At 41.4% G+C, this 27,963-nt stretch overlaps 1 protein-coding gene across 1 annotated transcript; it reads left to right on the forward strand.

Annotated features, from left to right (window-relative positions):
- Positions 1-868: 868 nt before the first annotated feature.
- On the forward strand, positions 869-27,887 carry GFPT2 (glutamine-fructose-6-phosphate transaminase 2). Its single transcript, XM_035105604.2, has 19 exons — positions 869-1,035; positions 11,008-11,115; positions 11,603-11,701; positions 13,020-13,145; positions 13,428-13,486; positions 14,199-14,333; positions 15,118-15,179; positions 15,414-15,493; positions 15,865-15,982; positions 16,380-16,543; positions 17,502-17,597; positions 17,710-17,807; positions 19,112-19,232; positions 21,560-21,717; positions 22,155-22,269; positions 22,885-23,012; positions 23,756-23,923; positions 25,511-25,672; positions 26,854-27,887. The coding sequence occupies exons 1-19, from the start codon at positions 1,029-1,031 to the stop codon at positions 26,896-26,898; spliced, it is 2,049 nt and encodes a 682-aa protein (XP_034961495.1). The 5' UTR covers positions 869-1,028; the 3' UTR covers positions 26,899-27,887.
- Positions 27,888-27,963: the final 76 nt, after the last annotated feature.

The raw sequence follows: 27,963 nt of genomic DNA on the forward strand, positions 1-27,963 counted from the left end.
CCTGGAAAGTTTCATCTGCCTTCTATATTACTCTCTACAAATGATGGACCATAGCTCACTCTTTGCATGCAGAGAGCCTCAATATAAGCTCTTGGCTTCTCCAGATATAACTGGGAAATATCTGTCACTGAGATCCAGAACCATGGCTAGTCAGGGCAGACCAGAGGGCAGGCAGAATGTTGATTAGGATGTAAAATGTAGATCTCTGGGTGATTTGATGCAGAACAGCACAGGCTTTTGACACCCAAGTGTTTAACATCAGCAGCAACCAAACGACTTTTCATACCTAAATTAGGCTGCTGAAATGAAGAAATCACATCAGGTGTGGCCTGTTGCGTGAAAGGCACAGAATGCGCTCAGAAGATCAACCCTGCTCCTTATTCGTTTGTCTTTTGCACTCGGCCTTGCTTCGTAAATCTTGGGGTTCTACTCGGAGGGAAAAAAAAGGGTCCAAGAAGGCTGACTGTGCTTAAGAGCACCGATGAGGTCTGAGTTCACCTTCCTATGCGTCTCTCTCAGCCTCACGTTTCTTACGGGGTTTTTGTTGTGAGACCAAGACACCCCAGAAGGAAGGGCAGAGTAGACCTGCGCTGTCTATTAAACCCACTAGCAGCGAGTAAGAGGCACGTCCGCCTCCATCCACAGCTACTGGGCACCTTCGGCTCACTGCAGAGTCGCCACGCCGGTTGATGACGGTGCCCTGAGGCTGCCGCCAGCTCCGCTGCAAGCCCGGAGGGGAGCGCCGAGGCGAGGCCGCGAAGGATTCGCGCCTGCGCCTCTCGCCCCGTCTGCGCTTGGCCCCAAAGGGGAGGGCGAAGGCCAGAAGCGGGGACCCGCGCCCCGTCCCACACACGGCGCTGCCTCCTCTCTCACGCGCTCAGCCAATAAACCCGCCGAGGGGGCTGGTCCAAGGCACGTTATAAAAGGGGCCGGCGGAGGAGCGACGCGTTGTTGCGCTCGGCGTGCTTTGCTGGTACCCGACGGGAGACGGCGAGAGGAAAGGAGGGTTTCTTGCGCGAGCGTCGGCCATGTGCGGTGAGTGAGCGAGCCCCGGGGGCTGCTTCGTTGCCGCCCTGCGCGCTTCTAGATGCGGAGCGGGAGGGAACCCAGGCATTATGGAAAAGGGCTGCGGGCAGATCCACTCGGAGAGGTGAGGTGGGGTGGAATTTGAAGAGGGAGACTTGGCATGCCTTGCTACTGTTCTAACCATACAGAGGGGCCCTTCCATTTTCGCGCGGAGGGGGACCTGTGTAGATTTTGTGGAAGCAGAGCCGTATTATTTTCTAGGCAGTCAGAAAGGGGAATGAACTGAAAACCTGGCCCCGCCTCCCCCCAGAAAGAGATGCTTAGCGCTTCCTTTCCCAGTCAAGTCCGTCCGTCCGCCCGCCACCCCCCCACCGCGATCCGGATGCTTTTACTGTTGTGCCCTCTGGTTCCTTTGGGTAGCCATAGCTACCTCCCCCGGAGGTTTTGTTTGTTTGCTTTTGGAGGAGTTTAACGTTCCATGCTCTTTGAGAGCAAAGCCGAGCTCTTAAACCTAGCTCTCTCAGCAAAGGGGGACAAGAGGAACTTTATCTCCCTCCCCCAATAGCTTTGTCCTTTAAATGCTCCAAGTAACTGAAATTCCAGAAAGACTTGCAAAATGTATTTTTAATTGACATTAGTGTCCTTCCGTGCAGATGTTTCTGAGCCATAGTTTCCCTTGCATTAGTAACGGTTAGCATCTCCTTCCTGCTCAGAAGAAAATCTGAACACGTCGTAAAGAGAGGTTTTCTGGTCGAAGATGCTGACCTCTCCTACATCGTGGTTAAAATGTATTCTGGGGGCTTTATTTCAATGGGACACTGGCAGACTGCAGCATTTAAAATGTTCAGTTCATGCCCCCCTGTAATAAGCAAGTGAAGACGTGGGGAAGAACTTGGCGCCACAAAGCAAAGTCCCAAAGGATTGCCATTTAAAGGCTCATGAAATCACATGGCCAGGAACTTTCCCTTCCTGGATTGCCTTGTGTTCATGGTAAATGGGTCATCTGACTTGGTACAGCTTGGGCACAAGTCACTTTTGTGCATTACTGTTCAACCGGTGCTAGGAAACATGGAATTGCACCTTTCAGACAATAGCCTTATTCAAATGTTTTTAAAAAGAATGTTCATTGCATGTTCATCAGTGGTGGCACACATGGCCCCTGTTTACAAGGACAGAGCCCTCTGCACATATGGTCTCTTGAATTCATTTAGCCTGGGAGGGAGGAGAAGCCTGCTACTATTATGCCCCCCCCATCATGCACATTCATCGAATACACTTTTGAACATCTGAAAAAGGCTAAACTGTTGATGTGATAGCAGCATAATCCTGATAAAAGGGCCTAGCCATATACAGAAAGACTATATATGAGCAGATCTCTAAAACTGTGCCTGCAATTCCTTATGATTTAATTGCTGTTTCAGAACACCTGGGCAAATGAGAATTGCTTTGGGATAATTACCCTTAAAAGAAACAAAATCTAAGGATGCTGAAGATATGTTACCGTAAGTCAAGAAAAAAGGAATTGTTTGGCGATCAATAGGTATAGAATAAATGCCCAAGCCTATGTCTGAGAATTGGATTGGACATTATTAATTCCAAAGCTGAAAGGAAATGGCCTGCTTCAGATTTGTACATCCAGAACAGGAAATCACCCACCGTCACAGTCAAAGCAATGTGTTATCTTTGAAAGGTGGACAAGAAGTGCCATATTTTCTCAGTATAAGAAGATTCAGTTCCACCTGAATTTCATTAAGTGACCCTTCTGTGCTAAAGAAGATCTTACATTACCTGTGGTTAACAATTCAAGGTATTGTAACCAGAAATGGAAATAATACTAAATACTAAAAGCAACACATTTGTGGTTGTAGATCAGGAAACAGGGATATTACACTTTTCAACTAAGTTTTAACTAAGGAGTGGTATAGCTGACTCAGTGTGATGTAACAACAAGTATGTGATTTCAGTGCACTCAGCCTTTCTAACACCCTTCACTGCTGCCATAGCAACCAGACAATTTTGGTGATGCAAAATTAATATGTAAATAAGAACGCTGTTCCAAAAATGTCACTGGAAGTGGGGAGTGAAAGATTCCTGCTCGTAGCTGAAACTCCTTTAAAATACTCTTGGCGAAACAAGCATGCTTATATAAGAAGTATAAAAGGCATAATTATTTTTCAAAAGAAAAATTCAAAACATATAATACATTAAAATGCCATATATTTTAAATACTTTTAACAAAGGTTGACAACCTTGTTCAGTCCTGAGAACACGGCTGTAGCTTGCTTGCTTTTGGCGGTGTTGCTTCTTCCATTGTATATTATTTATTACTGTATTATTATTTATTGAATTTATATACTGCCCTATACCCACAGATATCAGGGCAGTTCACGGGGTTAAATTACAATATAAAAACACAAAATACATAACCAAAATTAAAAATAAAATAAAAACCCAATAACTCCCTTCCCCCCAAAAAATAATAATCAGAGAGGTAAAATAGAATTTTAAACAGAGAAAATAAGCACCCACCAGGTATCATCTAGGAGTAGATTAAAATATCAATTTAACTGTCTTTCAAATCAAAACATTTTAGCCATTATGTCCCTCCACCCCCCATTGTAACCATTCATAGAAGCTCTTTTAGTACCAAGCCAGATTGGACATGGTGGATTTTTGTGGCAATCTTTTGTGGAAGACTTAAGCATGAGCTCCATGAAATAACGGGGAAATGAGAAAAAATCTGACTGTGGACCCCTTTTTAAAGACTTACCTGCAGATTTCCTAAGCCTTCAATATCATCTGGAAGGCTATGGGTTCTTCATCTCTATTCTGAAGGTACAGTGGTACCTCGACTTACGAACGACTCAACAACTGAATTTTTCAAGTTACGAATGGGTGTAATGGCCGCGCGCTTACGAATGTCTCGACATCCGGAAAAAACTGGCAGTTTAAGATAGGGATTTTTTGACTTACGAATTTTTAGATAGGGTTGCTTCGACTTACGAATTTTTTCCGTTTCCAATGCATTCCTATGGGAAATCGCGTTTCCAATGGCGTTTTTCGACTTACGAATTTTTCAACTTACGAAGGTGCCTTCGGAACGGATTAAATTCATAAGTCGAGGCACCACTGTACTACTCTGAACATGAGGGTTCTCTGTAGCAGTAATACTAATGACTGTCGAGAAAATGTGAGTAACGACTTTTTAAAAGCTTTTTAACTGGATTAAAACTTAGGGTTCAGTAACATGTCTGAAAATGGTGCACAGCTGCAACTGAAGTATTGGGGACTGATCAGTTTGTCAAATTAACTGCAGTTTTGAGATTATAGAATGGCAGGAAGGCATCAGTACACTTGAAGATGGACTATTTCCTATGAACAACAGAAATACAAAGTCGCTAGAGTGGGAGCATAATCAAATAAAATTACTGCTGCAGAATACCGTTCACAGTGTAGAAGATAAATGGTGGATCTATGATGCTCTAAGGCAGTGTTTCTCAACCAGTGTGCCTCCAGATGTTTTGGGACTACAACTCCCATCATTCCTGACCACTGGTCTTGCTAGCTAGGGATGATGGGAGTTGTAGTCCCAAAACATCTGGAGGCACACTGGTTGAGAAACACTGCTCTAAGGCAGTACATATTTAAAAGCTGAAGGAGGGGAGTGTTGACTCATTAGTCTCAAACTATGAGACACCCCTATCTTGATCCTGGTAAATTTACAAGTACTGACGTTTCTTGAGGAATTTCCCCACTGGAAAACTCTCAATGACCCTTTCTTTACACAGCAGTTGCATTCCTCAAAGAGGAAGCAAGAACTTCAAAGCCTTGATGAGAGATAAAGGGAGCCCTTTTAAACAAAGATGAGTTTGTGCAACTTCTAGCTGACTCTCTGCTTGAACTTCAGCTTTTTAAGTGCCAGCACAAAGCATGAAGGCTCTTTCCCTTGCCCGCCTTTGTAACTTGAGTCTTTTCCTGTACCGAATTCCTTCTGTGCGAGTTTAAAACAACCCGATTCTTTTCAGTTTTTCTTCAATCAAACCAAATGATTAAGTCAGCTGTAAGTAGGAGTACTTAATATCATCTGTTATCTCCTGCATGATAAAGACAACAGCATGCTGAAGGCTGTAACATGAAGCTGTGCTTTTGGTAGCTTTGGCTGGGAAGTAGGGTCTAAGTAGGGTCTATTTTCTAAGAAGAAAATAAGTGAGGATAATGAGGTCAAAAGGGAAATGGTCTCCTTAGCAATAACAGGTTTATTGTACAACTCAATAAAACTCAGTAAAACTCAAAACACTGTTCATTCTGTGGTTGTTTTCTATAGCTCCGTCCACATAAGCTTGTGCCACATTTTGTTTGTCTCCAAGTTGCTGCAAGACACATCACTGTTTTTGCTATCACCGACATATAGGCCTACTTGAAAAAAATAATCGCTCAGTTTCAATCTTTTTTCCCCTTGCTAATGCTACCACTCATAAAAGGTCATGACATTAGCAATAAATGAAACTTAAAACTGTATTTGCAATTTGTGCTGCAAGCTCAGGACAAAAACGAACTTACATTTTGTTTTATTTTAAAAATAATTATGATGGAACAACAACAGATTTTTCAGTTTCAGGAAAGGAAGAGGGTCTGGTTTGTGACAGACATTGTAGTAATAAATAAAAATATACTTACAGTGGTGCCTCACTTAACGAATGCCCTGCTTAACGAAATTTCCGCTTAACGAAAGGATTTTTCGAGCGGAGGTTGCCTCGCTAGACGAATTCGTTTTATGAAAAATTCATCTTGCGAATCGCAGTTTCCCATAGGAATGCATTGAAATTCAATTAATGCGTTCCTATGGGCAAAAAAAAAAATCAAAAAAAAACCAATGCATTCCTAGACGAATTTTTCGTTATAAGAAAAGACCCGTGGAATGAATTAAATTCATCTAGCGAGGCACCACTGTATTTTTAAAAAGGCAGAGGCAGTGGTATCTCTACGGACGCTATCTGTTCCGGGGTGCGGTTCACACCCCGAAAAGTCCGTAAGTAGAGTGCCGCTTCTGTGCATGCACGTGATGCAATAGTGCTGCGTGTGTGCGCGGCGAAACCCCGTAGTATACACTTCCAGGTGTGCCGCGTTCACAACCCGAAAATCCGCAACATGAACCTAATGCAACTAGAGGTATGACTCTACTTATTTTTGCCTCTCTAAAAACACTACTGAAGTTCAGATTCCTGCCTGATCACTACCAAATTCATACCGACTTGCTCTAAAATATAGGCTATTTCTAAACAGTTCCTAATGCCCTCACAGTGTTCAGCTGAGCAGCACATAAACCCAATTAGGAGAGGACAATCTGTCTGTGGAAGGAAGTATGTGAGAAGGGGAATGAGTTTAACAAGCAGTAGAGGGTTTGGCCACAGTCTAGCATAGAGTTAAGAGCATGCAAGCTCACTGACATTTAATACCGTGTTTCTCCTAAAATAAGACACACCTATAAAATAAGCCATGGCAGGGTTTTCATGCCTTGAAAAAATATAAGACATCCCCCGAAAATAAGCCGTAGTGCGGTTCCGGAGGGCGCCAAGGAAGAGGAAGAGGCCTGTCGGGTTGGGGCCCGGAACTGCTGCAGCCCCGCCAAAACATCCAGCAGCGCGCGCCACGTGGACCCCGAGCCAGCAGGACCCAGCAACGTCGCGCTGCTCTGGGGCCGGCGGCGCTCCCTCGCTGGACTTCGCTTCGTGCGGGCGCAGCGCAGCTGCCGGACTGCCGGGCTGGCTCCCCCGCCTGGGTTCCTTGGCGAGCCCCGTGCCCGATCTCCATTTCGCACTCTCCGTCGCTCCCTCCCGGGCGCCGGCAGAACCTTTGAATCACGCTCTTCTTTCTCATTCACATTTTGCCAGCCTTGAACCCTTCCCGGCCCCACGTGGACGCCTGCGCCTCTCGCCATTGGCCGCGGAGATGGAAGGAGAAAAGTGTGCGCGGCGTGTGAGTGTGGCGCAGTGTGGGGAGAAGCAGTGAGAGATGGTCCCGGAATTGGGGCGCGAAGGCTTACTCGGTGGGAAGCTCCCTGACAGATGCACGCGGTCAGGGGGCTTGTGCTGTGTCTGCGGGGCTGCCAACTTCCCGGCACCTTCCGGTTCACTTGGCCAGCCCAGGACGGAGCTCTGCAGCAACTGAGGCTCCCCTCCCACATCGTGCTCTTGCAGTGGAGCTGGCTCGGGGCTCCATGCAGTGCGTGCTGCGGGCCCCGCTGAAGCGCCGACAAAGCGCCTAGCAGCGCCATGCGGAGCGCCCCGAGCCAGCGGGACCCAGCAGTGCTCTGTAGCACTTTGAATCCCTCTCCTGCTGCTGCGGCTCAGGGCGCTCTGCGCGGCGATGCTGGGCGCTTTGTTGGCGCTTCAGCGGGTCCTGCTGGCTCGGGGCTTCACTCGGCGTGCACTGCTGGGCTCTTTGTCGGTGCTTCAGCAGCAGCAGCAACTTACAGGTAATTAAAATAAAATAAAATAAGACGCCCCCCGAAAATAAGCCACCGTGGGGTTTTTTGAGGAAAAAATAATAATAAGACGTGTCTTATTTTAGGAGAAACACGGGTAGTATTAACTCTGTGCTGGGAATTTTTGGCCTCCTTGTGTGTGAAAGTGAGCAGTTAATAAGTTAATAGAAGGCACAATAGAATGTGTGTGCTTGAAAGGAAAATTTCTTTCCCATGACCCAAAGAATCTGTAATATATTCCTTAGCAGCCCAGGCTCTGCTATCCTTTTCAGTGAAGTCTCTAGTGGCTTCTGAGTCTCCTGGTATGCATAAATAGTAGCAGTGCTAGAGTTCAGTATAAACAAGGAACCTTTACCAAACACAGGACACTGGCTGCATTGTGGACAGATCCCTCAAAAGAGCCTTCCCTGAAGTGATAATATACATAAAGACACAATGCCTTAATGCAGGAAATCTGACAGGTCTTGAAATATACATGTTGTAAAGCACTGGTTCAGAAAGCAGCAAAAAGGTCATTTCTTTTTTTAAAAAATGAGGATATGCAGAAATGTTTAAAACACTTCTCTGGAAAAGTAGCAGAGAATTTGAGCGGGGCACATGGAAAAAATGTTAATACTGTAGCCATAAATTTAACAGACTTTCTTGCTGCCTCGTGGCAACTTTTTAATGTTACTATTTGCAGGCAAGAGTTATAACTGATATGTTTTAGCAGAAAACCAAACAAAAACACAAGAGTCTTCAGTACATTGGGCTGGGGGTTGTTCCATAACAGGCTTTGTGAAATCCCAGTTACATTCTGAAAAGTTTTTCATTTCTGGTCCATTGTAAAAATATCTGCTTTGCACATCTTCTTTTGAGGGGTGGGAAATTGCTGACTAACTTTTGCTCCAAAAGTACAAACCCTTCTTCGTGTCAGATAATACATATTTGACATGACATGTGTAGCTTCAGATGTGGATACTAAATGATACAGTTTCTCGTTTATATAGCTTCAGATGTGGATACTAAATGATACAGTTTCTCATTTATAGTCATTTGTTTATTTATAATTTCATTTTATGTACAGTGCCAAAAGGGGGGGGGCAATTAAGCATAACAAAACTGATTAAAAACAAAGGAGTATACAGACATTTTCAGGTACATAATCAATTATATGCTTGCCCAACTTTTTAATCTGTTGTAGCCAGTATCTCCAAAGGAGTACCAACATTGGAAAGATTGCATACCAGGGATGAAGAATAAAAATGGAAAAGAAAAGTGGGAAAAGATCGGTGTAATTAATACATCTCACATTCTGAAGCGATGCTTGAATAAATTAGGACTGGGAATTCAGACCAGTTGAAACTAACCGTATTTTTCGCTCCATAAGACGCACCTGACACCAAGACACACATAGTTTTTAGAGCAAGAAAATAAGGGGGTGGGGAGATGAATCACAGCAGCCTCGGCATAGCTGTCAACCCCCGGATTTGAAGATAAGGAATCCTATGGGGCTGTCAACTCCTGGATATGAAAGTAAGGGCTCTGAATAAGGGAATTTCCTGCAAAAAAAAAGGGAAAGTTGACAGCACTGCTCTTCGGGAGGAGAGCAATCCCCGCAGAGGCTTGGGAGGGAAGCTGCTCGCCCGCCAGCCATATGGTTGGCGGGGTGCAGCTTCTATGCTAAGCCTCTGCAGGGATCACTCTCCTCCTGTGGAGGCTTGGGAGGCTTTCTATTAAATAGTGGGTGGATATACCAGACGACACAGAGATTTCTCCAAGTAGTTCTTTATAAGTAAGCTAGAACTGAACTGAACCGAACAGCTCAGCAGCCTGCTTTTATAGGCAGCCAGCTGTCAACATTGTAACAACAACAGCCCAGAGTTTCCTGCCTAAATTAACTGACATGGACCTGAGTGAAAACTATCATATATACACAATACCCCTGGTGGCCAGGATGAGAATTTCAATACATAACACTTTCCTTTTCTCCACTTTTTTCTCCCCCTCCCCAAGCAGCACAGGCCCCTTTTCCAACTTCTTCCTCTCCATCCCCTTTGCCCAAACTCCTCAGGTGACGCCTGCAATTTCTCCCCTTCGCTGCTGCCTCTCCTTTGCCCTCTACCATGACTCTCCATTCACAGCAACCTACCTCCTCTCCCTTCGCCCTGCTTTTCGGTCCCCCTCCTCTCAGTCCTCTTCCTCCCCTCTCTCGACAGCTGCCTCTTCTCACCATCTTCCGGCCAACATCCCTGGAGCCATCAGGGGAAAGGGGAGGCCATCAGCAAAACCTTTCAAAGAGAGCAGCCTGGGAGTGCGAGGCAACGTCACACAGCCTGCCCACCGCTCCCAAACCTTCCCAGGGCTTCAGGGGACAGAGCGGCGTGGCACCCCCACCCTCCACCCCCAAAGAGCAGCCCAGGAGCGCAGGGCAATGACGCACAGCCTACCCGCTGCTCCCAAACCTTCCCGGGGCTTCAGGGGAAAGGGGAGGCTGCCGACAACCCGGGAAGGCGGGGCAACAGCTCGCGCTGCACTTGGGCAATTCAGCTCCAGGGACCACACATTCGCTGCATAAGGCACACTTTTTAGGAGGAAACAAGTGTGTCTTATGGAGCGAAAATACAGTATTTCGTCAACTGACTGGTCAGATATTGTCAAATAATTGCCAGTTTGTAAAGCATTAATTTTATTTGGCCAAGAAAAAAGGTACAAATGTGTGGCTTAAGGGAATGCTTGTAGGGAAGGGAAATTGGCTTTTAGTTACAGCACCTACCAATCTGGAGTTGCAAAGAGCAGCAAAAAAGGATCCAGCTTTGTCCCCCACCTGCCCCAAAATGCTGCTGGCTATTCGCAGTAGGATGCTGTTGGTGGTTTCTTCTACCTTGAATAGATGGGCACCTCATCCAAACCCTCTCCAGCATGGCTAATCTGAGGATTTGGAGTGTCTGTTAAGCATCAGCCTGTTTGATATGATGCTAATTACAAAAACAAATTAGTTTAACTGTTAAGCATGAAACGGTTCCCTGGCCATGGTAACAAATGACATTATGCTATAATATGCAGTAAGTTTCCACCACAGTTACCGGTAGTGTTCTTGACTTCATGAAATATGTCTATGATCAAATAGTAGGTGGTCAGTTTGTCGGTCAGTTGACAGTAATTTGATCAGTCAGTTGACTAGTGTGCCAATCATAAAGCAACCCGTTAATTGGTGTCCTAACCTGGGAATGTCACTCAAATAAATTAAATCCTTGATGTTGACTAAAATTGTGCAACACTTTATGAATTATTGGATTGGGTTGCCCCATTCTAAAGGTTGTTGCTTAACTACATAACAAACCTCATCTGAGTAACAAAACAAAGCCCCAAACCTCTATAGCGACAGAATTAAGCCTTGTAGGATTTGGTGTAAAATGTAGCACTTCGAGTTTATAAGACCTTATATTTGCTTCTGAGTATGTTGTGTAAATATATTAAAGTGCCGGCTTATCATTATTCTTTTCAATACCCAACAGGAATCTTTGCCTATCTGAACTACAGGGTGCCTCGGACCAGGAAGGAGATATTTGAAACTCTCATAAAAGGGCTACAGAGACTAGAATACAGGGGATATGACTCTGCAGGTATGTGAACAATCCTGTTGTGCAAAATTTCCATAGCAGTGGCCAAGTTAGTCTCATACTGTAAGAAGAACAAAAGAGTCTTGTGGCACTTTAAATGCTAATAAATTTATTATGGCATAAGCTTTTGTGGACTCTGGTTCAGTTCATCAAATGCACCTGGCAGGTACATAAAGGAGAAGATTTTAAGGTGGGAGTTGAATAGCAATGAAATGCAAATATAGCCATTAATGATAATTAGAGCTTGGCAGAGCAATCCAAACATCCTTACATTGGGCTGCTTATTTTATTTTAGTAGCCCTCATGAAATTTTTATTTCCAGTGCCCTCATGAAATTTTGCTGCTTTTAAATCATGTGGGGCTTGTCTAAGGTACGATGAGCAATACAAATGCTTTACCTCAACACCAGTTGCCTAAACATTCATCTGGCTTTGTAAGCAATTGTACGTGTTAACTAAGACTGTACAATAAGTTGTTTTCTGTATTTCAGGTGTTGCAATTGATGGGAATGATAATGAAGATAAGGAAAGGTACATTAAATTGGTCAAGAAAAGAGGAAAAGTGAAGGCTCTTGATGAGGAGCTGCAAAGTGAGTAGAAAGGGTGGGATTCAACTAACAAGCCCCACTAACAACCAGCACAAGGGCTCGGGCTGAAGTTCCCCACCTCTAAGCTAGCATATCCATTGCTCTTCTTTGTGGACTGTGGTGGTTTGTGTATCAGGCATGTCCAAAATCAGTTTCGGGGGCCTAATCCAGCCCAGCAGTTGATTTAATTTGGCCACCGTGGCAGTACAGTGGTACTTTGGGTTACGAACTTAATTCGTTCGGGAGGTCCGTTCTTAACCTGAAACCGTTCTTAGCCTGAGGTACCACTTTAGCTAATGGGGCCTCCTGCTGTTGCCAGTGTGCGATTTCTGTTCTCATCCTGAGGTGCTACACAAGTAACACAAGGTGCTACTTCCGGGCTAGCAGAGCCTGTAACCCGAAGTGTTTGTAACCCAAGGTGTTTGTAACCCGAGGTACCACTGCATGTGTCCTGGGGTAAAATCCTAAGAAAAGCTCAGCAACTTCAATCCTAAAAAAAGCTCAACAACTTTGGTCGGCCCTCATGCATCAAATCTGGCCCTCTTTGAAAAAAGTTTGGGCACCCATGGTATATATGATGTCATCAGAACACTCTCCTATTGGGAAAGATTCATCATTAGCTACAGTGGAGAAATGGTTGTTAAAATTACTGGAGTTAGCTGAGATGGCGAAATTGACATTTTTAATCTGGGGAAAATCATTGCCGGCATTTATTAAAGATTGGAAACTTCTTACAGACTTTTTGCATGAAAAAGAAAAAGAACTTAATGATACCAGGGTTTGAGGTTAGAAGATAATAATGTTGGTTTATAGAAGGTGGATTTTTCTGGGTGTTATCTTGGAGTGGATGTGTTGAATAATTCTCCCTATACAGCTGACAGATGAAGAATTGGAAGTTCTCTTTTTATTTTATTTTTCTTTCCCTCTTTTTTTCTCCCTTTATCCCCCCCCCCATTCTTCTCTCTAGTTCTGTTAGGTATTTTTATTTAGATTAGATTTTTAGGCTTGACGAAAAGTTACCTGGTATTAATCTTTGTATTTTTTGTGCAAATTTCAAGAAAATTAATTCATTTTAAAAAGAACTCTCTCCTGTTGGTACTGATGAAATGAATGCAGCCAATATAATATGGGCAGCCCAGTTTCAAGTGGTTTATTGAAAGTATAGAAGCAAATACTTTCCACATGGTTTAGAATTTACAAATTGTCTCTCTTTTATAATAGAAAGTTAAGACTTCGTTAGTTACATATTTTTGTGAATATAATTTGAGTTAAAAGTGGTTGGGATTGATTTGTGTATGTATGGGTTTGATTTTGTATACAGAACAAGATGGTCTAGACTTAAAGGCAGACTTCGAGACACATTTTGGTATTGCTCACACTCGCTGGGCAACCCATGGAGCACCAAATGCAGTGAACAGTCACCCACAACGATCAGATAAAAGTAACGGTAGGTACCTTCTAAAAAAAATCTGGAGTTGCACCAGAGTAGAAATTCCCAGAAACAACTTTTGAAACCAGTAGACTGAAATGAATTGTTTGTGCATATTAGATAAGGTTGATGGTTACATCAGATATTTTTTCTTCTTACACAAAGGAATGTTGTGGTTTTGAAAGCACTTGGCAGATTTTAAATGCTATTTAGAAAAGGTTCCAACTTTAAATCTTTGATTGAATTAAGCTGTTATTGATTAGCTCATCTCTTTTTTGTGTGTTTTCCTATTTCTTTCAGAATTTGTCGTTATCCATAATGGGATCATTACAAATTACAAAGACCTAAGGAAGTTTTTGGTAAGCTGAAAAGAACTGGATGTCCCAAAATGTGTGTGTGCCATTTCAGCTCTGTGGCCTGGTTAGCTTTTGCTCTATGCCCTGGTTCTCACAATGTGCTAAGCCAAACCTTGGCTTAATGAAACCATCTGTACCTAGTTTAGTGGGGCTCATGATCAGGCAAGTGTTTATAGGATTGCAGTCTAAATGAAGTTTCTTTATGTGATTTTTGATAGGTGGTAGGAATGATGGTGAAGGGACCCAGGTGGCGCTGTGGGTTAAACAACAAAGCCTAGGGCTTGCTGATCAGAAGGTCGGCGGTTTGAATCCCTGCGACGGGGTGAGCTCCTGTTGCTCGGTCCCAGCTCCTGCCCACCTAGCAGTTCGAAAGCACATCAAAGTGCAAGTAGATAAATAGGGACCGCTACAGCGGGAAGGTAAACGGCGTTTCTGTGTGCTGCTCTGGTTTGCCAGAAGTGGCTTTGTCATGCTGGCCACATGACCTGGAAGCTGTACACCGGCTCCCTTGGCCAATAACGCGAGATGAGCGCCGCAACCCCTGAGTCGGTCACGACTGGACCTAATGGTCAGGGGTCCCTTTACCTTTAGGAATGATGGTAATGGTGATTGAAACAATAGATGACACTTGATTATGTTGTATGCAGTTTTAAAATCCTGATTGTAACACACAGATCTAAACATTTTCTTAAAAAAAACAAACCCACTATTCCAGGAGACCAAAGGTTATGAGTTTGAATCTGAAACAGATACTGAAACCATTCCAAAGCTGACCAAATATGTGTATGACAACCGGGAGTCTGAAGACATAAGTTTTTCTGTCTTGGTTGAGAGAGTCATTCATCAGCTGGTGAGTGGGAAATTTTCTCTCTTTATTTCCTATAATAAATAATGTTTAAGACAATATGAAACCACTTTTCATGTATAAAGTTAAAATGTGGAAACTACTCGGTTTTGTTCCATTGTGAAAACTTTAAAGAATTATTTCAATTCCATGTTTTATTTTGCTTTCGTTTTTAATAAAAATACCATCTTGTTACGGTACATACCTGCCCTGTGCCTGCTGGTTAAGAATGAGGTGCAAACCCAGATGAAATAGAGGAAACTGTAGCATTTCTGAGCACAATTATTTTCTTTTCCTTCAGAAATATCAAACTGCAATAACCAGAGCACAACCTTGCCATTTACCATCACTTGTCATTCTCCTCTATAGTTCTCAGATGAAAAGTTATTGCACCAGTTAAAAGATTTCTAAACTTCCTTGTTAGTTTAATAGCCCTGGGACCATAGATCCCAAAGCTGAATGGGTAGAGTGAAGGTACATTTATTCCATCATTGTTTGGGACAGTTCATTCCTTCCTCTCTGTTTACTCAATATTTACTCTAACCTGACTAAATTTAATGGGGATTAGCCCCACACGTGTTTAGCATTGCCGACTTGTGCATTTTTTACCTCCTCATTTTGTGATGATCTTTTGTTTCTGACAATTCCTTGATGCAGAATGACAAAAGATTCATTTTTTCTCAAAGGGTCATTAGAGATAATAAGACAGGATCTTACTCTGTGTGTAACTATCATCCATGCCATCCTTCCTCTCCCCCCACCTACTAATGTTTAATTTTCGCCCTCCCAGGAAGGAGCTTTTGCACTGGTTTTCAAAAGTATCCACTACCCAGGGGAAGCTATTGCTACCAGGTTAGTAAAAGTAATTAGTGTCCATTACTATGTAATAGAAGCTGAGGATATATGTAAAGCTCTGTGGTTTTTTATACTTGAAAGTTTTTAGAGGTTTTTTGCATTTGGTGGGTTCCATATTAATAGACAAGCACAAAGGAAAGGTTTCTAGTAGATATTTCTTGTTTGAAACATTCAGTTTATCCTTAATAAAAGTTGTATAACTAATTTGCCTGCTGTTTCATTATTTGACAGAAGGGGAAGTCCACTACTTATTGGAGTTCGAAGTGAATCTAAGCTTTCCACTGAACAAATCCCTGTCCTATATAGAACATGTAAGTTATTAAAGCATTATAACCATACAGGTCTTGCTTTTGTTACAGAATTGTTGAGGAAGTGAGTTCATTAAACACACACAGAAATGCTCATGTCACTAGAAACCCCACAGGTAGACATTTAGGGCAATGAAATACTTGCATTAGCACAAGGATTAGTGATAGCACCCCCTCCTCCTGTGTGCATCCCCAATTTTTTTCTGGAGCTTTGAGTGGAAACCCAGGCCATATTTAGGGGGCAGATTGTGGAGAAGAGGGAGGAAGAACCTTTGCTACACTTGTTTTAAAATCATGCAATTCTGTATTTCAACTTGATCTAGATAATGAATCAAACTTCACAGTTGTGTGTGTGTGTGTGTTTTAATTGGCAGGCAACATTGAAAATGTAAAGAATCGATGCAAAACACGAATGAAAAGACTAGATAGTTCTACCTGCCTTCATGCTGTTGGAGATAAAGCGGTTGAATTTTTCTTCGCTTCAGATGCAAGGTAACTGAAAAATATATGTGATTTATGTTAGCAGTATCAGTTTAGTTATTTACCCTACCTTTGTAATTCAATTCAATGGAGAAATGTAAATCAGTGGGACAGGCTGAAGCTTCTAATCCAGGCATGGCTAACCTATAACCCTTCAGACATTGCTTCTTGAATACACTTCGGCCATGCTGGCTGGAGCTGACATTTTGAATGTGAGAGCCTTTCTAGAACTTGGCTACCAAATGCTCATTTGGTGTTGCAACTTTCCCATCTTTGTGTTGTGACCAAGACGTGGGGAGTGCATAATCCAAGCTCCTTTTTACTCTTAGACTTGCACATGGAAGTAGAAAAAAAATTAAATTACATTGGAGATTCTGTAACTTAGCTGATTTTGCATTTTTGTTTGTAGCGCTATAATTGAACACACCAACAGAGTAATCTTTCTAGAAGATGATGACATTGCAGCAGTGGCTGAAGGGAAGCTTTCTATTCATCGGCTAGAACGTTGCGCTACTGATGACCCATCTCGGATCATACAGACTTTGCAGATGGAACTGCAGCAAATCATGAAAGGTAAGGGTGGCTGAACAATCTTGCTGGTCCAAGGGCATATGAAGAAAACATTTATCCATTGGAAACCAGGTGCCTTTCTGGTCAAACCTTAGCCACAGGAACAGTGCTAGAGATGGGCAGGGAGGAAAAAAGAAAGACCGTTTAAAAATAATGACAATAATGATACTTCAGTATCATTTCTAGAAGCTGTGTTTCCCCAGAGCTGTAAACTGGTCCTGCTGATATTTGAGACATCAAGTGTACTTCTATAAAGAAAATTTCCCAGTTTAACGGTTAATAAAAACAATGAATATTAGTATGATGTTGTTCGAAACATGTTCTGTAAAGCATCTGAGCAATGAACAGTAAATAAACATAGGCAGAAAATTCAGTAGCTGGCAGATGCGAGTGTGAACAAAGTGGCTTTTTAATAGGCAGCAACCTGGGTCACTAGAATGACATGACAAAGTTGTGCTACGTCACCAAAGAAGTTAAGCTTCTGTTAATACTTCCATCTGTGCTTGCGACATCTCCTTCACAGGGACTAGAAATCTGGAGACGCAGAGCTCTGCCCCCACCCCCCATCTGATGGCAGGAGCACAATTTAGGAGGAGAGGGTGGAAGTAGAAAAGCCAGTGGAGTCTTAGCCCAGTGCCTGGAGGCATTTTCACTGGTGTCTTGTTCGTGGAGGCAGTTGATCCATAGCCCTCTGCCTCACTCTAATGCCCCTCAGCCACCAAACCAGAAGAACTTCATCTTTAATTATGCTTAGTTGTTTAGGAGAATTTAATATTTATAACGAAGTGAATTCCCATAAGCCCTTCTGCATACTTTGCCCAATCTTTCGCTAGCAACAGTTTTGACTTCTGTTGAAATTGCTGTTCTGTGCTTGGTTACTCTTGCTGCAAATTCAAGTCTCATTTGAACAGTAATAAGAAAGGCAGTCTGAAACTTAACTGGTCATGTTTTATAAAAACAGGGAACTTCAGTGCTTTCATGCAAAAGGAAATATTTGAACAACCGGAGTCTGTTTTCAATACCATGAGAGGAAGGGTGAACTTTGAGAGCAACACAGGTAACATGGGGAAAATTTTAATTCCACTCAACATTGCCACTACTCTTTTTTTTTAAAGCAACCTACTCTGAACTAAAGATATCTCCTTGTTTCTGTTTCATGGAAACTACAGTTCTTTTAGGTGGCTTGAAGGACCATTTGAAAGAAATCAGAAGATGCAGGCGATTAATAATCATTGGTTGTGGAACCAGTTTTCATGCTGCAGTGGCTGTAAGTTCAGTATACTCTTGAACATGTAAGAAAGATAATGGAAACGTATGGCTACAGGGGTTTTGCTTTTCTATTCTTATTTTACTTTTATTTATAAAAGGTTTATTGATAAGTTTTCACAAAGTGGTGCTCAATAAAAATACAATGGACTTGCATAAATATACCATAATAAACCCAGTTGTGGTTGGTGAGGTCGGGTGCAGCGCTCACCTGACCTTGGGTTCCCTGTGTTGCTGCTGCATACCAGGGCAGAAGCTGTGAAAGACTTTTAGGGGTGGCCTTGCTGTACCCTGTGTTTCCTGCCTGTTAGAGATAGAATACAGCCCTCAGTCAACAAGACTTGCTGGTAGAGGATGGCTGGGTAAAGAGCCTGTGGGCAGAAAACATAGACCACTTCCCCTCCCTGGGCAGTGGGCAGTGTGAAAGAGGTGTAGGACTGCGGGGCTAGGCTTAACTAATGTCCTGGCTGAGAAGCTGACTGAAAGGAGGCTGCATCAACCTGGTGAGTTTCAAACAGTGCCTGAAGTGCACTGAAATAGACCTCATAGATTAGACAGGGATGGGCTTTGCTAATATGGCACCCTGAGTGAAGACAAAATTTGGCCTCTCCCCCCCCCTCCCCAATATTTCTTATTTTCACCGTAATTCCTTTTGGTACAGTTGCTTTTTTAATGGATCTTCTCAGTAGGTATCTAGATAAATATAGTTGTTGTTGTTATTTTGCGCTCCCTCTGCTCATGGGAAACTGCCCACACAACCTTAAATCCAGTACTGGAGTAGACCCTCCTGTCTCAGCCCACAGGGAGGTAGGATGGTTTTGGGAGGGAAGAACAATAAGAACTGCTCTACCCCACTGCCTGCTTGCTACTTAAAAAAAAAAAAGCCTTGGTAAGAAAGAATGCCTTTAATTGCTGACAGAAGCATGCCACCAAAGATGCTCAACATATCTTTAAATAAATAATCCATTATCTAACACCCCCTACAAAAATAAGAAGAGTCTTGCTAGATTGGATCAAAAGCTCATCTAATCCAGCATCCTTTTCTTACAGTGGTCAGCATTTACCACAAGTGGGATGTACCGGTAAATGCAACAGCACTCTCCTCACTTGTGATCTCGGCAAATATAGTTTATTTCTGCACCAGAAATGCATTGTGCATATGCTGTTTAACTTTTCAGAATAGCTATTCATTTTAGAAATACTAGAAATAATCCATTGTTCTAAAGCTACTTTTAAGGATAATTTTAAGTCTGCTTTATTTTGTTAAGACTGAAGTTTGCTCTACTATCTTTATGTTGGTTACAGACCCGTCAAGTTTTGGAGGAACTAACTGAGTTACCTGTGATGGTGGAACTTGCCAGTGATTTTCTGGATCGGAATACCCCTGTGTTTAGAGATGATGTGTGCTTTTTCATCAGTCAGTCCGGTGAGCGTTAATGTATGCTGTATGTTAATCTTGGCAGGGCTTTTTTATTTGGTTTTCAGATCTATCATGGGCTGGTGACCACTTCAGAGCCAGTCTGGAGTAGGTTTTTTACACTCGCAAGTGAGACAGGCATACTGTACCTGATTTCTTCCTGATTTCTGGCTACATTTTTGAATGTTTTTACTAGCTGAGCTTTGTATGTCAATTGCTACAAGCGTATCACAATAGAAATATAAAATAACATTCTATGACTACTCTAATTTGCTTTATGTCTTAAAAGGGAAATAGCATTCCTATGTCAAGGCCATAAGATTTCTCTGTTGATCATGTACTGCAAAGGAAAAAGCAGGCTTTTCAGAGTTTTGTAAAGGATGTAATAAGCAAAGTGTATCTGGTGAAGCAATTAGATAACAGTGTAGATAAGTAAGGCCACAACCCTCCTTTATTAACTTGGCAGCAGAGTGACACTATACCTCAAGTTATCTCTTAACAGTGAGAGGGGAAAAACTGGTGCCACATAGAGAGAGAAATCTTAAATGTTTCTTTTGTGGCATAGCAGGAGAGCATAAAGCAGAGGTGGGGAATGTGTAGCCCTCCCATTGTTGCTGGGCTTGACCATAATTATTATTATTATTTATTTGTACCCTGCCCATCTGATTGGGTTGCCCCATTGGCCATACCGGCTGGGGCTGGCGAGAATAGTAGTCTCACAACATCTGGAGGGTCACAGGTTCCCCACCAGAGAGGAATGCAGCTTCTGAAGAAGAAAAACCACTATCAAAATGCATTAGGCTTTCTCAGTCCAGTAAGTTTTCCATTTGGCACTAACTTCAGGTTTGCCTCTTTTTGTCCTGGTGCTACTTTTGCTGTGGTATTTTTCTTTTTGTTGCTGCTAACAATGGACAATGGGGCTTACAGGAAATAGAAGATACGGTTTAAACAAGCATTAGTCACTCCCAATTACTCCATTCTTTTTATTTATTTAAGTTTACATTTTAAGTATCTCATCAACTTAATTAGAACAAAGTTGTCCTAAAGGATGCACACTTTCTGTCAGGCAACACTCAGGTTGAGGTCAAAGGGAGAACATGTAATTGGTATGAGTGTTTTCAGGATAGAGGAACAAAGTCTAACATGTAGACTTCAAGCCTCTTCTGTCAAGATGGGGACAATATTTGATTTCCTATACTATAAAAGAGTCCCATGACTGTATCTTCACTTTTTCTTAAGTATATGCCACAATGTAGTTCAGCTTTATGGTAAAGAGTATAAAATAGGAAGGCTGCACGCTCTGTGCTCAGCATGTTACTTTTCTAGGTTCAGTTATAAGAGGATCCCAGAGATTTAAAAAGGGGAGGGGGTTTAAGTTTGAAATAGCTAAATTAGACCTAATGAAGCTTCATTCTAATACGGTAAATCTGGGCATGAATAAGGGCAATGGTTTCCGGTTCGCTACAGGTTAACTTAGCAGTTGCTAGGATCACCAATTACTGTTGCTGTGAATAATAACAGTGATAATTTAAGATTGAATAGAATTTTCACAGCCTCCACGTCTTCATTTCCTTGCTGTTTGACTCCTCTTTTTTACAATTTCCTGCCAATTTAAGTTAATTATGCATCTGATGAAATGGACTCTGCTCCACAAGGGCTTATGCCAAATGAAAATGTGTTCATTTCTATTAAGGTACTACAAGTCACTTTGTTGCAATTTAAGCATATGATCAGCAAAATTTTGTAGATGAAACCTAAAGGTACCATGAACCAGCCTGAAAGGGTCAGGGAGGACTAAAGTACATTCTGATTCTATTGTCTGATCTGGTGCATCCAAGTGGCTATTGATACATTTTTTTTTTAAAAAAATCCTCTTTTCCTCCAAAGTCACTCAGGGTGGGGATTTGAATTTCAGTCTTCCTAGTATGACATTCCAGCTTACTACACTGCACTATATTTCCTATGGCTCCAGAGCTTAGATTCCTGGTGTTAGAAGGGATTTTCCTCTGGCTTTCAACAGTGCACCAGCAGCCAGGGTGGGAGAAGTTCTTAAAAATCAAACTGGAGGAGAGCCTGAGGATCATAGTGCTCAGCATGTATTTAAAGCATTGCTTCATATTCGGAACCAAGAAACTACAAATTGTGTCAATATCACCAAGTCAGAAGGGGTGAAGCAGCATGGAAATGCCAGCCCACCAGGATCTTCTATGAATGGATTATACATTTCCAGTCATACAACCTTTTCAAGTCAATCTCTTCTGACTTTATATGATAGGTTAATAATTCTGCTGCAATTCTGAATTAAGCATACATGTCAATATGTTCTTTTATTGAAGGGGAAACTGCTGATACATTGATGGCTTTGCGGTACTGTAAGGATCGCCGAGCTTTGACAGTTGGAATTACAAATACTGTTGGAAGCTCAATATCCAGGGACACAGACTGTGGTGTACATATCAATGCTGGGCCTGAGATTGGGGTGGCAAGCACAAAGGTAACTGAGATGTACTGTCATTGGTGGGGATTTTTCTTTGACCAAATCATAGGCCTAGACATTTCTGCATAGATTGCTGGAATAATAGCCTTGCATGGTGCTAGACTAGAGCACCATGTTTTATGACACTGTAGGATGCTGCCATGTCAGACTACTGATTGGTTCATCTATCTCAGTATTGTCAGCACTGATTGGAAGTGGTTCTCCAGGGTTTCAGGCAGAGTATTTTGCAACTCTACTTAGAGATGTCAGGAATTGAACCGGGGATCTTCTCAATTTAAAACATGTAGTATCTCCTCAGTGTAAAACATGTGATCTGCCACTGACCTACAGCCCTTCCCACTCCATCATAATGTAAGAAATTATTTTGCTGAGGCAGGTAGTTTAGGGAGCAAACATGAAGCAAGCCAAATTAATGTCTTTTTAAAAATCTTCAGGCATATACCAGCCAGTTCATCTCTCTTATAATGTTTGGTCTGTTGATGTCAGAAGACAGAATTTCCTTGCAAAACAGAAGACAAGAAATCATAAGCGGTTTGAAGTCATTACCTGGTATGCATGTTTTTACCATTCAAATGATATATACTGTATATGAGAATGCTAAAATTCAAGAATATGTGGGCCATTTCAAATGGGATATGTAGAACGTATTTCAAATTATTATGTGAGTAATGAATATCCATAGCTTTTATTTCTAAAAAATTAAGTTAACCATTTTAAATGCAACTTTATATTTTGATGTGCTCATATTTCACCATCATAACTCCAGTTTGTATTGAGTTCAGAACCTTCAGGGAAGAAATAACAATTGAGAAAACAGTTTAGAGAGAAAATGGAATAGCCTCTTGTTTAATGTCTCAGATCAAACCCCAAATTGATTTTTAAATCATTCTCTGTATTTGCAGATGTGTTTAAAAGCTATTGAGTGTTCAGCATAGGGATTGACTGAAAATAATTCTGCATATCTTGATTCAATATGGCCCTGTGTATCTTTTTTCTTTTCTTTTAAAGGGCTCCAGGAACAAAACACTGTGCTTTGCTAGTAAATAGAATTAAAGCTGATCAATTTGAATTCATGCAATCCTGGCCTCATCTTCTGTTTTACTACTTTTGAAATGGTTGGCTCTGTAATACCGTAAATAATTATTGGTTTTAACCTGTTGGCAGAGATGATCAAAGAAGTACTGACCTTGGATGAGAAGATACATGATCTGGCACTTGAACTATATAAACAGCGATCTCTTTTGGTTATGGGTCGTGGCTACAACTATGCCACTTGCTTGGAAGGTGCATTGGTATGAATTCTTAATCTTAGTTTTATCTGTGATATTTTTCCTGTTCTTTGTTTGGCATAATTGGATGTTGTTTGTTTATATTGTTTTACCTGGAATATTTGCCTGTATTTTACCCCAACCCGAGATCAGCCGATGGACAATTTAGGAATACGTTAAATAAGTACATAATTAAATATGGTTACATCTGTAGGTAAAACATTTTTGCATATATTACCTTTTAGCATATATAAAGCCTTCCATGGACAGAAAGAGTCCTTCCTCCCAGAGGGGGGTGGGGTGGAATTGTATATCTGATGGGTTTTGTTTTTTTAAAAAACTCTTAAGAGCTGTCTTACTGAACAAAGGGGTGTAGATGTTTCACTTCTTTCTCATTTTGAGCTCAGTACATCAGCTATTGCTGCCTTGAAGCTTCTCTTAATTAAATCAAGACTTGTGTGCAGGAAACCTCAAAGAACGTCCTTTGAACTGAATGAAGGTGGTGTTTATGATCTTAGATTTAAGGCACCTCTGATCTTCCCGTTTTGCATATGGGCATGGGAACCATACATGCACATAGGTCAGGATCCAAAGAACCACATAACTTGTGAAATGTTGCCTGTGGGACTTTGGGCACAATGAAAGTGTCTTTTGGATTCCAACATCTATCAGTTTTACCTACTTGCACTTAATTATTTTTGAACGTAATAAATGCATTTTTATTATCCCAGTGCTTTGGTTGTGATCTTTTTCCATTTGCTTTGCAGAAAATCAAGGAGATTACATATATGCACTCTGAAGGCATCCTGGCTGGGGAATTGAAGCATGGGCCCTTGGCTCTTATAGATAAGCAGATGCCAGTTATCATGATAATTATGAAAGATCCCTGCTTCAGAAAGTGCCAGAATGCTCTACAGCAAGTCACTGCTCGCCAGGTAAATTGCCTAGTAAGCATGTCACTTTTAGGACTAGATTGTGCATTTCCTGCAGGATGATCATTATGAAGGGCAGTCATAGGCAAGAGAAAGTAGAACTGTGAGGTCAGAAAGGGCAACCAAAATGGCCATAAGGATGGAGCCTTCCCATTAACAATAAACCTAATCTGTCATGGATGCTTTTAGCTGAGATTCCTGCATTGCAGGGAGTTGGACAATATGACCCTTGGGGTGCCTTCCAACTCCACGATTCTATGATTCTATATGTATGGTTTGGAGGATATGGAAAGAGGTTTCCTTTCCCCCCTTCTCTCAGTAATACTAGAACTTGGAATCATTTAATGAAATAGATTGGGTGTAGAGATTAAGGACAGACAAAAGCAACCAGTCTTCACACTATTCACAAGATATGGAATTGCTGTTAAATGATACAGTGATAACCACTACATAAAAAAGGTAAAGGTAAAGGATCCCTGACAGTTAAGTCCAGTCGCAGACGACTCTGGGGTTGCGGCCGCTTTACTGGCCGAGGGAGCCGGCGTACAGCTTCCGGGTCATGTGGCCAGCATGACTAAGCCGCTTCTGACGAACCAGAGCAGTGCACGGAAATGCCATTTATCTTCCCGCTGGAGTGGTACCTATTTATCTACTTGCATTTTGACGTGCTTTCGAACTGCTAGGTTGGCAGGAGCAGGGACCAAGCAACAGGAGCTCACCCCGTCACAGGGATTTGAAGCACCAACCTTCAGATCAGCAAGCCGAAGAGGCTCAGTGGTTTAGACCACAGCGCCACCCGTGTCCCATAACCACTACATTAGGTATCTTTGATTGGCCATTAGAGCTATAGTGCACAAAGTTTTGGATATAAGATGAGGTGGATACTGTCTCCCAGCAGCTGCTGCTCCTCTGGACGTTTTCAGCCTAGGGAAGCATGTGTTCAGAAGACACTGCTGCAAGCACATTATGCTGGAACTAGGAAAATACATTTCATGTTCTTAGGTTGTACATAACATTTGGTTTGATAAGTCAATATTGCACACATTTCAATTTTCCCAAGGTCTTTTATTTATTTATTAATTTATTTATTTAGTATTTTTCTAGAAAGAAAGGGAGAAAGTAGGGATTTTTTAAAAAATGGCCCATGGGTTTGGAAATGTTACATCATCAGTAAACCTATGGAATGTTTTTCTAGTAGAGGTTTAGCACTTGCCTTCCGTACTAACTTGTCTGCATAAGCTTCAAGGCATAACAATTAAGATTTGCGGAGTGGGTAATAGTTAGCAGGTGTTCTGTGATGTTAGTTCTTACATGATTTTTATTGTGTATATATAATTATTTTGAAAGATTTCAGTACTGTATTTTTTATGAAGTTTATTTAATTTTTAAAAATATTTATAAACCATTGTATCATAAAATATATATCAACGTGGTTTACAGAGATATGCAAAATGGCTTTGAACTTAAAATTTAGCTCAGTTGACATTAATTGCTGCATGTTGGCAAAGTATCTGAAATGTGCAGCAAAATATAGATGAAATGAAAAAAATGTAACATTTAATCAACTTTATTTGATTTCTTGCTTTGCAGGGCCGCCCTATTATATTGTGTTCTAGAGAAGACACCGAGAGCTCAAAATTTGCTTACAAAACTATTGAGCTTCCACAGACCGTTGATTGCCTGCAAGGAGTTTTGAGTGTTATCCCTCTACAGCTGCTTTCATTCCACCTGGCTGTTCTCAGAGGATATGATGTAAGTTACTTCTATATTTAGGCACTCCAATTAAAGCGCTTATACAAACACACTTGGACACTTCCCCTGTTTCTTCAGACTAGAAACAAGAATGATTACATAGAATTTAAACAAAGACCTAGTTGTGCGCTCTTAAGATGGAAATTCAGTGCAAATCAAATTTAATTTACTTTCACCTTGCAATATAAGCTTTAAGTGCTAAAAGCAGAGAAAACAAGTTTACACAATTACAGTACAAAAATAGTTTTGGAGCACATGCCATTTTTCTTGACATGCACATTCCCATTATCTAAGCTTTAAGGAGCAGTTTGCAGCAGATGCATCTGTAACATGCCAAACCCCCCCCCCTTGCCTTGCCCCACCCCTGTCAACGAGTGGCAGTGAGCAACTCAGCAGCTGGGAAGCAAGTATTGTGGCTCTGCCCCCTGGGTGAGCTGCTGCTGCTACACAACAGTGATGTCAGTCACTGATAGGATACAAATGTGCTCCAACTTCAGAGTTTAGGTGGATGCTAAATGAAGGGTCCTGTCAGTTTTACGGTTCTGACCACGGAATGCCGTACCCAAGGATTGTCTGGTGCCAAAACTCCATTGCCAGTGAATACTTTCATTTTATGTATAATGTGTACTAAATCTGTTTTCATTGCTGTTGCTTTTTAAAAAAAACCTTATATTGTTTCTCTAACAATTGTTTTTTTTTTTTGTCATGCCATGGGACTTTTACAACTGGGGCATATTTGTTTTTAAATCACAGGTTAACAGTGTACACAATCAATTACACTACACAGTTTCAATGTAATCTGTCTCATTTTTCATACATTTTCTTGCATTTTGATGATAATTTTGCAAGTATATCTATAGGAATGATCCATAGCAGGAAAGGTCTGAAGGAAAGTAGGGAAGGAAGCAGAGACCCAGGGTTATGGTTCAAATAAGGCAGTAGTGAGAAGACAGAAGGGAGAAGTGGTCAAGGGAAAGTGGTCAGGCAAAGCCAGCTGGGAAGGGATGCAGCTAGCTGTGGTTGTATTTCCATATACATTCTCAGAATTTGGGGAGGAATATAGCTACGTAGTATGGTGGTTATTATTTTTAGTTTGTTTTACTGAGTGATGCACATGAATTTCTTAAATGAAAAAGCTTCCTATAAATTTAATTGAGGACCATTTTCTTTTCTTTCCCCAGGTGGATTTTCCGAGGAATTTGGCCAAATCTGTGACTGTGGAATAAGCATTGCACAGTTGAATATTTGTTACCCATAATCCAAAATTGAATTTCTGTCAATGACACTTTAACAGACTATTTTGATGATGCTGATTCTACAAAGCGCACCACTACGAAACATAATTCTGTTTACTTCAGTGGGGTTTGGGGCTATGGAAACCACAAACCAGTACAATGGATCTGTTGCTAACTGGAAAGTATTTGGGAATGTTTTGTTATTTTTTAATGTGATCTTTAATGTGCCTTTAAATATTTGTTACTTGCCTTGCACCTAAGTGCTCTTGCCACATCCCTGAAATAATAAAATTGCCAAAGAAAGGAAGAAAAAGCATTGTTTACAAATGGTTAATGAACAGTTTTTCTATTTCTACGACTGTGCAATATATGTATATAACTTTTGAGTTACTGTGAATAAGTCAACACTATACATGCAGCCTGAATCCATACATGTTTACTCAGAAGTAAGTCCCTCTGAAATCAGTAGGATTTATTCCTTGGTATATATGCATAGAAGTGCTGCCTTAGTTCTAAATACAAAGTATTTATATATACACAAATGTATAGCATTTAAGTTATTTTTAGTATGTTGGTTGCCTGTAGTAGTGGGCTGATTTTACTAATTGTGTACAAGTTCTTTTACTGTTTGTGCTTTGTATTTTTAACTGGAATTCTCTTTCCTATTATATTAACCTTTCCTCTTTACTGTTATGGGATTGTATCTGTATTTTCACGGATCCTTTCATCTATATACACTTCACAACTTCTGCACTATTGTGAATTAAAGTTTCTTAAACATCATTCAAATTTACTTGTGTTTTGTTGAAAATTTCCTTTCAACAAAATACCAATTTACTTGAGCCAAATTATCTTCATGTTCTTGAATAGTATTGTTTAACCATAGTAGGCTATTGGCTATTGTGTGAGCTCAGTATGTTTATATTTAACTATTGTACAACCAAAATGCTATGCAATTAAAGAGACTATTGACTGCAAAATGTTCTTGACTGGGTTTTCTGATTCTTTTCTACAACCTTTATTTATAAAGACCAGTCTCGACATTCCATCCCACTC

The sequence above is a fragment of the Zootoca vivipara genome, chromosome 2 (genome assembly GCF_963506605.1).
Source record: "Zootoca vivipara chromosome 2, rZooViv1.1, whole genome shotgun sequence".
Lineage (NCBI taxonomy): Eukaryota > Metazoa > Chordata > Lepidosauria > Squamata > Lacertidae > Zootoca > Zootoca vivipara.

Excerpts from the sequence above, each read along its gene's own strand:
- GFPT2 (XM_035105604.2), top strand. Across the intron at positions 11,116-11,602 it reads CAGGGGATATGACTCTGCAG|GTGTTGCAATTGATGGGAAT; the intron begins GTATGTGAACAA and ends TCTGTATTTCAG. Across the intron at positions 11,702-13,019 it reads TCTTGATGAGGAGCTGCAAA|AACAAGATGGTCTAGACTTA; the intron begins GTGAGTAGAAAG and ends TTTTGTATACAG.